Consider the following 16,587-nt stretch of genomic DNA (forward strand, 5'->3'; position numbering starts at 1 on the left):
CCTTTAACTGTTTTTTTCCCTTTTAAAGAGAGAATTTTATTGGCAACTGTCAGCAACTTCTTACCATGTGTTACCATGTGCTATTATCCCACGCATGCATTTCTTTATACATAAAATATACATAAAATATAATACATTTTACATATATTTCTGCTCCATATGGTATTTCCAAAGAGGAATTAAATATATCTGCATGCATTCCTTTATGTGAGATACATAATTTTAAATGATATGTTTAAGCAAAATAAATAAGCTAAGCTGAAACTGTACAGCATGCTGTATTTAGTGGTAGGCAGGAAGAAATTGTTTTACAGGTAGTAAAAACAAAGCAGAGGAGGTTCCTGGTTCAGTAATAAGGTATGATATGGGGTTTGTGGTGTTTAACAGTGTGGTACAGTCCACAAAACAGCAGCCCAGCACATACAGCAACATCTGCATATACCTGTAAATACAGAGGAATAAATAAATAAATAAATACTCACGTTCTGAAACCCCTCTAAACTGCTGGGGTCTTTGGTGTGGTCTAACTGCAGATGGTCCAGCATGAGGTACAGGGAGAACACCACCACACAGAATATGGCACTGCCAAACACTGTGAACTGTCCCCTGAACTTCATTTCTCCTCTTCAGATCCTCCTCCTCACGGTGCAGGTTAAGAAACTCTCGGTCACTCAGAAAAAAGGGTAATCCAGCTCCTCCACTCTCATTAACTACACGGTGAAATATATCCCAGTATAAATCTCCTGTAAAGATCTGCTGGGTCTCACTGGAGTTCTGGAGAGCTCAGAGGATCACAGCAGTTCTCTGAACTCGTGAGGAGGAACAACATCAGCAGCAGCAGCAGAAGCAGCAGCAGCAGCCATTCCCCCACCGCGCCGAGCTTCCTCAAACTTTACCGACGCGGAAGAGTTTGTGTGATTCAGCAAAGAGACGCCTGATATCCTGAGAGCACTGACAGCCCTGCCCCCGTCCTGCCCCCCCGTTCTGCCCCCGTCCTGATCTCCTCTCAACACAGCCGCACACCGAGCAGCAGCAGCGGCAGCAGGAGGAGCAGCTTCACCAGGAACCCGAATAAACAGCGCCGCCTGCAGCTCACCAACACACACAGCGGGCGGGACTTCAGACAGCTGATTAGATACTGTACAACAATTACACATACACCCTAAATACACTAAACACACATACACACACTAAAAACACAGATAAATATACAGAAATATATTAAATATACAGAACTAAATATAGAGAAATTTACTTAACAAATACCAAATGTACTACTTATACAGAAATGTACTAATTATACAGCACTAACTACACATACATATACTAAATATACATAAATATACTAAATATATAAAAATATATACATAAATATACCAAATATACAAATATCCTAATAATATAGCAATATCTACACAGAATATATTAAATATACAGAAATATACTAAATATACAGAAATATACTAAATATATAGACAAATATATAAAAATATGCTAAACATACAGATATCCTAACTATAAAGAACTAGACATACAGAAATATACTAAATATATATAGAAAATATACAGAAATATACTAAATATTTCGAGAAATATAATGAATATACAGAAATACAGAAAACTAAGCATATCAAAAAATATACAGAACAAAATATACATAAATATACATAAATGTTCTAAATATATAGACAAAATATTTCGAGAAATATATACAGAAATATACTAAATATAAAGAAAAATATACAGAATACAATAAATATGTAGAGAAATATAATAATTATACAGAAATATATTAAGTATATAGAAAAATATACAGGACAAAATATACAGAAATATTCTAAATATATAGAAAAAAGTTTCAGAACAAAATATACAGAAATATACTAAATATATAGAAAATGATAGAGAAATATATAAAATATACAGAATTAAATATACAGAAATATTCTAAATATTTAGGAAAAATTTACAAAAATATTCTGTACAGAAATATACAAAATATACAGAAATATACTAAATGCATAGAATATACAGAAGTAAATATATAGAATATACAGAGCTAAAATACAGAAATATATCAAATATACAGAACTAAATATACATAATTATACTGTACATGAATATAATAAATACACAGAAATATACTAAATATATAGAACTAAATTTACAGACACACTGTACAGAAATATACAAAATTTACAGAAAAAAAACTAAATATATAAAACAAATATACAGATATTTAATAAATATATAGAAAAAATAAACAAACTTTACAGAACTAAATATACAGAAAAAATCTATTAAATATACAGAACTAAATATAAAGAAACATACTAACGTAATTTAAATATACACAGCAATTTACTGTAAAGAGTTTAAAAAACTAGTATAAGTTCATAGTGGAATTTTTATTTTCACAAGGAGATCTTAAACCATATCCGGACAGGATTAGTTTCTCAGGGGGTCCTGGGGTAATTTTCTCATTTATGGCCGTTTTATGGGCGACCATGTATGTGTTTTTCTCAGATTTCCTCTTAAAATTACAGGCTGAATTACCTACTATTTTTTAATGAACTCCTCCGGTAATTTTAATCCTGTCCGGACTCACATCTCTGAGTTTCTGAGTTTGATAATATTGTTAATGAGAAAGTCGTCATTCTAATTGTCCATATTATACAGTCCGTAAATTATGTCTTCAACAGAAAACATTTTAAGAAAAGGAACTTTGGAAGATAACCAATTAAAAATATCAGACCACAGTATTTTAACATATATGCAGTGAAAAAAATAAATGCTTAGTTGATTCAGTATCATCACAAAAAACACAGTTATTTGTTTTAATACCAAACCGTTGTTGAATAAAGTGACTGGAAAGATAGATTCCATTTAAGGTTTTAAAGTGGATTTATTTGGCTTTTGGAACAATTGGATATTTGAGGTATCTGGTGCGCAGTGTGAAATATTTTTCAGACACGTCCCCCATACCTGTCAAGTCTCCCGTTTTGGCCGGGAAACTACCGTATTTTACTCCTCTTTCCCGCCGTCCTCCCGTATTATGTATTTTCCCGTAAATTTCCCGTATTATACTTAGTAAAAAAATATATAGGCCACAGGCGACAATGCACTGACCGCTGTGTGTCTCTTAACCAATCGTGGTGCCGGTTCAAGGAGAAAGTCCCGCCTTTCAGGAGAAACAGCCAATCAGCTAGCTGGTTTTGCGGAGCGCAGTTTAGTGTGCGGGAAGCCCCGCCCCTCCCCTCGCTGTGAGTTCAGGCAGCTAGTCGAAGCAGCTGTCCTTAAAAATAATCTGGATATACGGAGATTTTTCTAAAAGAAAGGTAATTAACCATGTAAACTGTGATGAGATTGTTTCTGATAGCGGGTTAAAAAGACTCTTCTCTGAATCAAAACATAAATTAAACCCACTGTGTGTTTAATAAAATACAGCTTGTGACTCAGTTAGCTTAACTTTAGAATTAGCTAGATAGATATTCAGGGTTTGAGAAAAATCTACATATATATATATATATATATATATATATATATATATATATATATATATATATATATATATATATATATATATATATATAATGCCCTGCCCTGATGTGCCTGATCAGCCAATAACTATCATTTCCAAACTCTATTAGTTCAGGGCTAGTTTTAGGGTTTGTTAGAATTTGTTTAAATCTCAAGTATTGTGGTGTAATGTATTATTTAGAAGGGGTAGAAGAGATGGTTGAGCTGGAGAGAGAGAAAATGTGGAGAGGGCTGAAATTAACTGAACTGATCAGGAGTGGACTGAACGATAGAAAGAAGTATTAATGAAAGATTATTAATTGTGTAGGCCCCTTAGGACTATTATTTACTTATGGAATATATCTGATCCATGTCCTTTTTGTAAATTTGTGCACCCTTCAATTTCAATTTTAAATCTATTAAATAAAAAAAAATATATATATATATAATATATATATATATATATATATATATATATTTATTTATTTATTATTATTTTTTTTTTCCCTCGTTTGGGCTGTTGGGGCGGCGGAAAAAAATCCCTTATTTTTAAGTCCAAAACTTGACAGGTATGACGTCCCCCTGAGAAACTAATCTCGTCCGGATAGGGCTTATTAGACAGCATGCTAGTGGCCCCCAGAAGTGTGGAGCAAAAAGGGGGCGGGGTGGGCTTTACACAAGGGCAACGTACCCGGATGTAGTGCTGTCTCCAGACAACACAAGGGAAAGTAAACAGGGGGAGTGACCCACCTCGTCTCTCGGCGGAGCCCCCCTGAGCCCAATGAGCCTGCCTGCTGCTGAGAGACAGCATTGGAGCAGGGCTGTCATATGACTCTGAAGTTTGGCTGTGACGTCCGCTCAGTCGCTTTAACAAGAGGGAGACAGAGAGAGAGACTGGTAAAAGCCTTTATTGTTAAATATCTGCGCTGATTGTCGCTGAACAGCACAGCGGGGCTGTGTGACGGGGCTGTAGTGTTTAGATATCACATCGTTTCATGTCATTTGCTGCGGGTTGGGGGGCTTAAAGCTCACAAAGCGAAAGTTTAGCTCTCGATAAGCAGGCTAGTGGCTTCCTAGCCTAGCTTAGTTTAGCTTAGCTTAGCTATGTTAGCTTAGCATAGATAGATTAGCTACCTTCACTTACTTAAAAGTAACAGGGCCCTGGGGATGAAGTTTAGCCTGTTAACATTTCTTGTAACTTGTGATGAGTAAAACTAAAGAGTCAGAAATGTCTCATACTGCCTTAGATAGCTATATTTGTATATATTTTAACTAACCTACTGTTTGTTAATATCACATTTAGCTAGCTAAGCTATGTGATAAATAGTTACCTAAGCTAAAGCTAGGTAAGCTAACTGTGTGCTTCAGTCAGTTAGCTAAGCTACACTGTTGTTGTTGTTAGCACAGTGGCAGCTAATGAATGCCAGCCTTCAGGCTTTGCTTCTTCCTGTGCAAAAAATAGACAGTCACGTTAAATAAAGGCATTTTAAAACACGGAAGAAATAAATACACTGATGTTTCCTATAAACTCCATTGCAGACTTACAGCTGCTATACCTGTGCAGCATATTAGCTAGCTAGTTTAATATCAAGCTTCCACTAATGCGGGCTTTAATAGGTTGTTAGCTTGTTAGTTAGCAAGCTTAACTACATGCTTTGCAAGTTCAGACCTCTGGAAGTTAGCTAACAAGCGAACTAGCAATCATATCTAACATTATACTTTACTGAAATCTTCCTGTGTTCAGGCCTACAGATCTATAGCAAGCCATTAAATCCTAGGGTAACACCAGTGACTCGACACTCTAAACATAGTATCAGCAGTGTTTACTTATAGAAACTCTCATTTCAGAAATCCGCTATCACATTGTACTAGTAATATTGCCTGATCTATACAAATATGATTATACTGGATGTTACCATTGATTTACATAGATTTTTGCTTCCTATATTTCACTTCATAATCACATTTTTATTAGTAAGAACTCCAGTTAAAGAAATCTACAGTTGGCTTTTTACTAGGAAATCAATAATATTGTTGTTACCAATCAAAACTCTTATTGTGGGCATCTAAAATTATATTATAGAGATCTAAAACTGCATACATCCTAAAAATACATATTTGGATTTCATGTGGACCTGGACACACATAGATAGCTGGAATTACAATGTCTACTATTCAGAATGCATTAGCATTTAAGTTCCAGGTTTGAAAATATGTACAGTACATTAAAAATATATATATACATATATAAATAAGAGACCACTTAAAAATGATGTTTTTTTTATTTTAAAAATGTTGATCATCTGATTCAGAAATACAAAGGCCTACACAGTTATCTCGGTTGTGTACACTAAGCTGTTTCTTTCACATAGCAATGGGTCAGGAAGCGGGCAAGCCGTCCTGGCCCAGACCATCTGGGGGTTACCAGACGACCACAGGGAGGAGATACGGCAGGAGGCATGCGTATGTCACCTTTAGGCCCACCCCATACAAGCGCAGAACTCTGTCCAGCATGGATAGCCAGGAGGTGGAGATGAGCAGTGTCCAAGGGGAGCACGCCACTGGTATGAATCAGCACAAAATTACATCACTTGCTGACCTTTGGTTAAAATTAGGGATGCACCAAAATTAACATTTCTGGACAAAACAGAACAAAATGTTTCCACACACATAAAAACATGTTTTTTTTGGCACTGTATACAGATGTTTTTGAAAACACTTAAGGATCCAAATGTTTATTTTATAATTATAATCATTTTTTTAAAGAAATTCTATGTAGTCAATATGTTGTTGTTGCTCTTTTTTACACTTTGTGATTAACTGCTTAATAGAAATGCTTCAAAATTACTTGACATTGACTTCCTCTTTATAGTTAAAGTTTTTTGCTTACCCTGTAAAGTTACCATTTTAGAGAGGTTTTTACCAAATGTATTAAATAAATTCTTTCTCTCTTTAGCTCTGTCTAAAGGAAACATTCCTTCAATGATTCCAGCTGGCTTTCCTGTGTTGTCCTCTAATTTTGCTGACCGGGAGTCAAAGACAAACCAGAATGACTGTAAAAGGCACCCACACTCCTCCCACAAGTTGTTGGAGTGTGAGAAGTGGAGGCATGATCACATAGTGTCGTTTGACACTTGTGCTACAAATGGTGCTAGTGCTTGGGATGTGAAAGATGAGGTGGATGGGAAGCTGGCTAGTGCGAGTGTTTTGAGCTTTGTGAACATTGATTCCTATGAACCGGACAGCAGTGGTGGTGAGGAGGAGGGTCTGAGCTCAGAACAGACTTGTGTCTTTCAGAAAAAGCTAGACATGATTTGTGGCCTTGGGAAAGACTTTGATGACTTTGGTCACTCACATGCGTGCATGGACGGAGATTTCTGCCAATTTTCTGATCGCTCAACCAAAGAGATGCTTTTAAAACCTGAGCAAGGGGATGCGCATTCCACGAGGACTGAGAAAACCAATGGTAAATATGATAATCTGGGAAAAGCCCAGTTAGACACTTGTAATAAATCATCATACAGTGCTGGACCGTGCTCCTGTATAGACCCAGAATGCACCAGCATGCAGGAAACAGTTCAGTCCGAAATGGTGGTCAGGCCGAAGGTCCGCAAGCAGACGAGTCAGAGCCATGCCAGCAAATCAGAGCACTCACAGGGGAAGAAAGAGAGCCGGACATCAGCTGCAAGATCTGTGAAGAGCTCGTGTGCTTCAGTTCCTACTTTTGATTACTTCTTCGACTTTGCTGCTGATGAACGCACTGTGGACAGGACGAAACTGGCGGGGGGTGACAGCAAAGCAAATGATGATGATGGGCAGGATGATGACTTCTGGGAAGACCTGGAGGACTTGGAGCAGAAATGTGCATCCCCTGAAAAGGGGGATGGGAGGTAGAGTAATTGTGCCAGTTTAAGTTACAACATTGGGCCTCATTCACCAGCCAGTCTTTAATTTTATATATTTTTTTACACAATTTTTGTGACTATCAAAAAGCCCCATCCACACAAATCTAAATATTCCTACAAACATTTTTGAAAGCTTTTTGTCTTTAATTTGGCCTTTTGTCTAGAAACAGATGTCATTTCTGGTCACTGAAAAAAGCTTTTCAAAATGTTCTCCAAGTTGGAGACTCTTTTTTTTTTTTTTTTTTTTTTTTTTTTTTTTTTTTGTAGACAGGAAAAAACTGAGTTTTGTAAATAGGTTGATGTCACAATGCATCCTGTTCTGTTACAAATATATAATTCTCTTTTTAAGCATAGAATAATAATTTTGTGACTTGCTCTACCTGGGGAGTAGAGTGTGATTTTGGGAATCTTCCCATGTTTTCTTTCTTCATTGCTTTGTTTTGATGTCTCTCTTTTATGAGGTAATATCGCTCCATACAAGGCTAGCATGCTCATGTAAGCATTTTGTCTCTATGTGGAAGGAAACACTCTTAAAAAATGGATGTAACTGATGTTTTCTCATTTAGGATTTATACCGTTTTTGTAAGTGATTTAGAGTTTCACCTAATGATTGTTTTTGAAATATTTTATATATATATATATATCTTTCTTTTGGAAGAATTCCAAATTCTGCTGTATCCCAAACCATACACTTCTTTTCTTTACTTACTATATTAATGAATGCACTTCTAATAGTGCCACCGTTTTGAGTGGGTGCAGATGTGTTTGCAATGCGTAAATGAATGTTGTTATGCAAATCGTTGAGTCACCGTAGAGGTTTAAAAACACATCATGAATATGATTTAGACTTTTTGTTCGACAATCCCTTAAATACAAAATTTAAGGAAATGTTTAGACAGAATTTGGTGAATGAGGTGCATTATTAAGTAACATTTGCTATGTATTATAGCCGTTCTAGAATGTTTAAAATGTTATATATTATGACTAGCCTGTTATATATTATGTCTAGACTGTTATATAATTAAAAATACATGCAATTTGTATGCATCATTAGCACATGATTTGCACATGACACTTAGTAGAGTGTAAGGATGAGCTTCAGAGCTTGGTGGAGCTCTCTTTTGCCAGTATGGACTCTGCAGGTAAGAAGATTAATGCGGTACTTAAAGGAGGCTTGTGTGTGTCTGTGTGTGTGTTTGTCTCTCTCTCTCTCTCTCTCTCTCTCTCTCTCTCTCTCTCTCTCTCTCTCTGTATGTGTTGGGGGGTGGGGCAGCTCGGTCTACAGTGAAGGTGAATGGTCCGCCTCGTTTACGTCAGACTCTGGGTTGGAGAAGGAGCAGCGTTCCAGTGAGGAGAGCTGGGAGACACTGCCGGGTCTGGATGAGTTGCCCAGTTCCAGCAGTAGCTTGGAAGACATTCCCCCACTCAGCCTTACACAGGAGTGAGTGCAGACTCTCTAGAATTCTATATGCTTCAGTGCCAGATGTAAAGACTCAAACACAGCTGATCCCTTTAAAATATTATATAATATTAGCCTGATTTACTTATGCATTATAGAGAAATTGTCTTTAAATGCTTCTGTGTTTACAACCCATTCCCATGCTCAAAGTTCTGTTACTGTGATTAACTAATTGAGTAAAAGCTAACACCTTATTATTCTAAGCAAGATTACTTTTTCATTTTTTTTCTTTTACCCTGCTCTTCCCTTACTCATAGCAAAAGGGCACACAGCAAACAATCATTTCCAATAGGAGTACATGTTTTGTAGCCACAACAACTAGCAACGAGGGAAAATATAAAAGCTAATTTCTAATTTCTTATATCTTTGCATATATGCATAAATTCACTTATTTTTTAATTATTTTTTTATTTTAAATTTTAGTATACTGTTTAATAAAATGTTTTATGTGGTCTCAAACACATCCACATGAAGCAGAGTTAGAACATAGGGTTGCCGTTTTAAAAATAATTGTATGGTCAGCTTTTTTTTAGGATTTTTCACCCATTCTTTCTTGTCAAAGGCTTACAGTTCTCTAATTGCTAAACTGTCTTTAGTTTATAATGGTTTCAGGGCACGGGACAGTGAGGGCCATGGCAAAACTGTTAGCTTGAGGTGTTTATTTGTGGATTTGGATGAGTTGGACCATTTCTCGCTGTAAAAGTCATCCAACCTTACCTTCTCATTACTATTCCATAATAATAGAAATGAGTGCAATAAAGTAAATGCACTAATCTGACTTAAAGAAAGTAAAGGCCAAATTAAATGTGTTTCATTAAAAGTCTTGTGTATTTGCTTGCATTTTAATTTCTTCACACTTTTTTTTTTGTCTTTAAATTTAAAATATTTTTTTTGTCTCAGTTCCGCAATTCTGTCAGTGTTCTCTGCGTCATCATAGGACTTATTATAAGTATCAGAAAATGTTACCATAGGTTCTCAAAATACACAAAATCACAGCACTGTATTTAACATTAATTATTTATCCTTAAACAGAATTTTCTGTGGTTTTAAATTCTGTTTTTATGTCCTCCATCTTTTCTGTGTTGTTCTGTGGTATGTGGTGCAGGGAACAGACTCCTCTGGAGGAAGGTGAAATTCCATGGCTTAGATGTAATGAAGATTCAGGTAGCAGCAGTGATGAGAACCCAGACAGCTCGAGTCAGTTTGTGCACCCAGGACTCTTCATCATGGACAGTAGCAACAACCTGGAGGATGACTCAAGCATGAGTGAAGACCTGGATACTGAGTGGAGGTATGGGATTCATAAGCTCTAAATAACTCTTTCTAAAGGTGTACAGCATTGATGCACTTAATATTTAAGCACTTTCGGTTTTTAGCTGAATAAGTGAAAAGACAGATTTTTCAGTAGCTGCAACACACACATAGTGCTGCTGTATAGATAGCTACAGCGGGAAGCAACAGTCGGCTGACAAAGGGCATGTTTAAGTTCATATTTACACTCCATTTACACTTTATTTACAAAATAAAGCTTTTTGAATCACTTATTGCTCTTGGTATAATTTTACACTCTTTATTTACAAACTGACTGTTCTAAGTTATTGTTTACCAAGAGTAGGGGTGTGCCATATCATATCGTTCACGATAATATCGCCAATTTTTTTTATATCGTGAACTATATTATACTCTGAAATATCGTGCCATATCACCCACCCCTAATTATCACATCAGGGTACTACTTTTTTGCTGTTTTTAGCAAAAATTTTTTACACTTATCATTTCCCCATTATATTTCTACTAGAGTCTAGATTATATCTGTCCAGTATCATTTAGTTTTTTAATTTAATACTGGATATATTGAGATATTAATAGTGCCATGACATTCTGGATCATTGACTTCTGTTACAAATCTGATAAATTTCTTGTGTTTTTGAATATCTCAGTTAGGGGTGTGCCATATCATATCATATGCAATAAGAAAATTTTATATTAATTTTGGTGCACTAGTGTATTCTTGAAATCATTTTTTAAATTCAGTATTTCGTCATATCGTCAAGAGTATCGTTATCGCAATAATACCATGAAATATTGTGATATTATTTTAGGGCCATATCGCCCACCCCTAACAAAGAGACTGATTTAGAAAATATTTTAAATTGCATATCTTTTATTGCTTTTTCTTCAAGAAAAACAGGATAAAAATACATTGTCATAATATTATTTAATCAATGGTGACAATGAAAGAAAACTTCAGTTTTCTTTTTTCAGTTATTCAGTGCTTTAAAGCTCAGTGCTTTAGGGACTTTATACCCCTCAGACTGATAATTAATCTTAAACATTTGGATGCATAGAGTATTATTATTACCAATAATTGAAAGGCACTTGGATGCTTGCTTTGGTGTGAGGAGTCATTGATACTCCTTGTACAGATGAAAGTCCATAGCTATGTTGAGCAATTTATCCACTAGAGGGCTGATCAAAGTCTAAAGTTGTTGAGAACTACAAACATGGCAACAGTGGAGGAGGTATTAATAATGTACAAATTAACAAAACGAGGCAGTGCTGAAAACAACACCAATCAAAGTCTAGAGAAAATGTAGAGACTTTGGTTCAAGAGTGGTAATGTTCATTAAAACGTACTTACAAAAAAAAAAAATCACAAAATGTGATCTTAAAAATGCAAGTGATTCAAAGAAAATGCCCTAAAAACATGAAGTTTTTTTTATTGACCTTTCGATGTTTGCTTCTCTGTACTGAAAACACTGTGACCTTTTGAAATAAACTGATACTGATTTTCTTGAACAACATTGTTTTGTTTTTTTTAGGTTGTTGGATGACTTTGAGGAAGGGTTTGGCATGGCTCAGGCCATCTCCTATGTGGACCATCCTCAGCTTCTAACTTACATGGCGTTAGAAGAACGACTTGCACAGGCAATGGAGGTATGGTTACACAGTCATTCTGTGTGAAATTACCTTAAGCTATTTAGAAATGATTACTAATATGAGGAGGAGATCACTCCTAGGGTGATGTCCGCAGCACAGGGCATCTGTGAGCTGATGTACCGGAACCGAGCCGCTGCGCTTAACTCCGAGCGAGCTGGCTGCTTGGGAAGCATGTGTTAGTCTTCACCCTCCTGGTGTGTTGGCATCACTAGTGATAGGTTGGGTTGGGTAATTGGCTGTGTAAATTGAGGAAAAAATGGGAAAATTATAAATAAAATTCCAAAAATATATATATATATTACAAACGAATAGTAAGTGTGCCACAAGACAAGACTACTCTAAATCAGTTCAATAGATGCATGCTTCACAGCTCCACAGTTTTTTGGGGTGTTTTTTTTTTTTTTTAAGCATCTGCGTAAACTACAGGAGTACAAAATGTGAGTGTGAATGCAATGATAGTATTGAGCTTTCAGTGACTTAAATCAACACAGAGTCTGTGTTTACAGCTCACCTAGTATTTGTTTGAATGGCCTATAGCACGCTGCACCTTGACCAGGCGCTTTTTGGTAGCCGTCAGCAGGCCTGATGGGGTTGAGGTCAGGACTTTGGGAAGGCCATTCCAAAGGCTTAATGTGAGCCTGATTAATCCATTCAACTAACAACCTTTGATCTGTGTTTGTGGTCACTGTCCTGTTTCAACTCTCAGTTGGGTCCAAGTTTCTACTGTTTCGTTTCTACTGTTTCGTTTCTACTGTTTCGCTGATGGTTTACGAATGCTTTAAGAAAAACAGATGGTGATGAGTTTATAGAAATGTTGTGCAGACATAAATCTAAAGTAGTCTGGCTAAAAACGTTTTATAAATAATAACCTCATTAAGGGTGTGCCATATCGTACGCAATAATATACATTTTTTAATATCGTGCCCACCCCAATATCACCCACCCCAGTTATTACATAAGGGTACTACTTTTTAGCTGTTTGTAGAAATATGATATATCTACTAGAGAGAGATTATATCTGTGCAATATCATTTATTTTACTTTAATTCTGGAAATATGGAGATATTTGAAGTGCATTATTAGTCATTGACTTCTGTTACAAAAAAAAAAATCTTGTATTTTTTAATATCTCAGTTGGGGGTTTGCCATATCATATCATATATGCAATAATAAAATAAAAATTTCATTTTGTTGCAGTAGTGTATTCTTCAATTAATGTTTTAAATCAATGTTTTGTCATACTGCTGAGGGTATAGTTATCGTGAAAATACCATGAAATATCGTGATATTATTTTAGGGCCACCCCTAAACCTCATTAACTCATCCGCACTGTAAAGCATGGTGGTAGTGTAATTGTTCCTGCTGAAAGACCTACAGATGTTACTGAACAGAACTAAAGCAGTTCTGTAAGGAATACTGTACCAGATAATAGGTAGTATTAAGCTCATAGAGAAAGTGTGTGACTGCTGTTAGGGTGCAGGTTTTATCCAGTTTTATCCATTATTCAAATTTCAAAATCACTCCCTTGATGTTGAAGTCATATTGTGTTGTGTTACAGGCGGCTTTAGCACATCTTGAATCATTGGCCATTGATGTGGAACAGGCCCATCCTCCAGCTTCAGAGCAGATCATTGACTCTTTACCTCACATCATTGTGCTGGATGACCACAGGGGTAAGCCATAATGTATAACGGGTTAACCCTTTAAATTCAGTGCAACCGTTCAGTAGAGGCAGAATCAGTATGCTTGACTAATGAAATCCACTAGAGGGCGGTGTGTAGTTCTGTAGAACGTCTTAATAGTTATGCTCTATAAATCACTCCACACATTATTTTTTTCCCCCTAAACATAACATTTTAGCGTTTAATAGTTTCAGATAAATGACATTTCACGTTTTTCATCATACATATAATCTTTTTTTTTTTTGGTATTTGTGCTGTTATGTTTGTACCGCAAAGTGTCATCTCAAATTGTTTATACAGGTCTGTGTATATTATAAAAACTGAAGAAAAAAAAATCATTAATGCCTAAAAATACAATAATAATCCATAATCCATTTATTCCATTGCATTTTTTATTTGGTGACGATGTTAAAGGTTTAAGTCACAAATTTAATCAGAAACAGTGTGAAGGGAACATGCTGACCTGACTCACTGAGGCTATGGCGCCCTCCTGTGTCAATAGCAGCATGTATGGTCCTTCTTTAAACAGTGCTAGAGAACATGATTATATGTTCTAACTTATATAATTAAACACCTCTGTCCTCTTTTTTCTGATTAATGTAATCAAATATTTTTACATGTTTTTTCCAGCATGCAGCACACTTGAGTTTTGATTGGATAGAAGGTTAAGGAGAATATAGCACCACTCTGTATATTTTTGCTCTGTACCATACTCACATATATAGGGTAAACTATAGGAGTTTCCTGTTCACAATTTATTCCAGTTCATTTTTTTTTACTTATTTTTATGTATTGCAAAAAAAATCAGATTTTAGCAATGTGGCTTGAAAAAAAAAAACTCTTACCCTTTCTGTTTTCTGATGCAGGACAAGAGCAGAGCTGTGCTATCTGCTGTAGTGAGTACGTCAACGAAGAGGTAGCAACACAGCTGCCCTGTCGCCACATGTTCCACAAACTCTGTGTTACTCTCTGGCTCAGAAAGGTACAGTGTGTATATATTGCTCTAATAAACCTTATAGTCAGGTCTGTATACTGTTTATTTATACATAATAGGTTTATTTGGTTTTAATTTTTAAACCTGTTAAAAATTTTTTAACTCTTTTATGATTTTGTGACATGATAAGTAGTTTAGTGTGCACTCCTAAAACTAAAGATGGTACAAAAAATTATTTTAACCAATGTCAAAAGATCCCATTTTAATTACAAAAAAATACTGTTTTGTATTAAACTGACACTTAAACATCACTTTAACAAACTTTGTTTTTTATAGAAACAAAAATGTTTTTTGTTTGTCATTGCTCAAATAACCATTTGTAGCACCTTTATTTAAAAAAAAATATTTTTATGTTAACATACAGTATGATGCTATGCTAATAAAGGAAAGCAACAAAAATATTATTAAAGGACAGAAAATGTCAAACAGCCATTAATCCACTGGTAGTAAGCATTTTGTGTTGCCACATATTGTGCCAGTGATTGTGTTTTTATATGCACTTTATAATTTAAATACTGTAGAATTTTGGAGTATGTCAGTAATCCATTCAACATGTTTAAATGAAGTTGGGTAATCAGATAATGGTTAAACTCAGCATGAGCAGAACAATAAACAGATTAACAGATTTTAGCAACCAGCCAATAAACTTACAGTAAAAGATAAGATGAACTTTACAAGTTTGTTTTTTGACACATTCCCAGGCAATGTGATCATATGTCAGCTGGAAAAATGCAGATGATTTTACTTACTCAGTAACTGTTTGGTCGGCATCTTGTGGTGGTCAGTGTAAAACACTGCTCGCTTTTTTTCTGTTTATTTTTACACAGTACTGTCTTTAACACACGTGATGACTAAGAAATCCAAGAATACCTAGTAATACTTTATCTGATTTTCTAATCAGATTTGTAGAACTTACTCCAACCTAAAAAAAATCTGATTACACTTTTATACATTGCTCTTTGAATAATCAGATGACTGCATTAATCATTTTATAATCAGATTATGAAGTGCACTCAATCAATTACAACTTAAAGAATAGATCGTGTCTCTCACCCAGGTGTAAAATTGCTTGCTCAGATTAGCTGTGAATAAAAAGGATCAGACTCTTGAAGGCAGCATACAGCCGTGTGCTCAATATCAGTGTGTTGATGCTGTTTGCTCTTTTCCGCAGTCTGGCACGTGTCCAGTATGTCGGCATGTTCTAACTCATCTGAGTGAACCAACGCCATTCCTCTCGAACCCGGAGAATCCCTCGTCCAGTCCCAGTGCAGCGGGACAGACCCGGTGAACAGCCACTGCAGCCCGTTAGAATAGTGCCAGAAAACATTCTTGGACAACAATCACTCATGTCTCCACTCGCAAGGAATCCTCTAACATGTCTCTACAGTCTCTGCATCGCATGAGGTGATATTCCGTCTGCGCTAACTTTCTCCTGTCACACTTCACAGCCACAGAGAGGCACTGCAAACTCATTTTCTAAGAAAATATAAATAAATAATTATTTCAAGGCTTTGTTACATGCTCAGTTACCGTGAAGGATCTAACAGTAGCTGGTTATTTTCTGTTTATTTTTTTTATACATCCTGGAAAAAAAAAACAACTTAACCTGTGTCGAACTAAATTTCACTTTCAGCAAAGCTTAGAATGCAATGTTAAAAAAAAAATGTGATCTAGCTTGATGTAAATAAACACCTTGATTCTGAATTCAAACAGAATGTTTACTGCGTTTTCTGTATTAAACAAGATTTTTTTTTCCAAACTGTCAAACCAGTGTGCTTCCTAATGTAGCTTCAGATATTGATAGGAACCTTTTTTTTAATTAATTAATAAATACAGATTTACAGCTCTGGAGAAAAATAAGAGACAGCTAAAATAGTTTTTTCTTGATTTTTTACCAAATTGAAAACCTATGAAATATATTTAAGAGGAAGATGGATGATCACAAGCCATCAAACCAAGCTGAACTGCTTGATTTTTTGTAAACCAGGAGTGGCATAAAGTTATCCTAAAGCAGTGTGTAAGACTGGTGGAGGAGAACATGCCAAGATACATAAAACTGTGATTAAAACCAAGGTTATTCCACCAAAT

At 35.6% G+C, this 16,587-nt stretch overlaps 2 protein-coding genes across 2 annotated transcripts in view; one reads left to right on the forward strand and one right to left on the reverse strand.

The window, feature by feature from the left end:
• man2a1 (mannosidase, alpha, class 2A, member 1) overlaps nucleotides 1-917 on the reverse strand; it is a 39,723-nt gene extending 38,806 nt beyond the window's left edge. Inside the window, exon 1 of the mRNA XM_007231411.4 lies at nucleotides 483-917. Coding sequence (XP_007231473.3) covers nucleotides 483-617 — 135 coding nt within the window. The 5' untranslated portion in view covers nucleotides 618-917. The remainder of the gene's footprint in view (nucleotides 1-482) is intronic.
• Nucleotides 918-4,247: 3,330 nt separating this feature from the next.
• Nucleotides 4,248-16,214, forward strand: pja2 (praja ring finger ubiquitin ligase 2). Its single transcript, XM_007231412.4, has 9 exons — nucleotides 4,248-4,416; nucleotides 5,892-6,083; nucleotides 6,476-7,409; nucleotides 8,698-8,865; nucleotides 9,989-10,174; nucleotides 11,706-11,820; nucleotides 13,382-13,496; nucleotides 14,372-14,487; nucleotides 15,671-16,214. The coding sequence occupies exons 2-9, from the start codon at nucleotides 5,894-5,896 to the stop codon at nucleotides 15,785-15,787; spliced, it is 1,941 nt and encodes a 646-aa protein (XP_007231474.2). The 5' UTR covers nucleotides 4,248-4,416; nucleotides 5,892-5,893; the 3' UTR covers nucleotides 15,788-16,214.
• Nucleotides 16,215-16,587: the final 373 nt, after the last annotated feature.

This window comes from Astyanax mexicanus, chromosome 1, assembly GCF_023375975.1.
Source record: "Astyanax mexicanus isolate ESR-SI-001 chromosome 1, AstMex3_surface, whole genome shotgun sequence".
In the NCBI taxonomy this organism is placed as follows: domain Eukaryota; kingdom Metazoa; phylum Chordata; class Actinopteri; order Characiformes; family Acestrorhamphidae; genus Astyanax; species Astyanax mexicanus.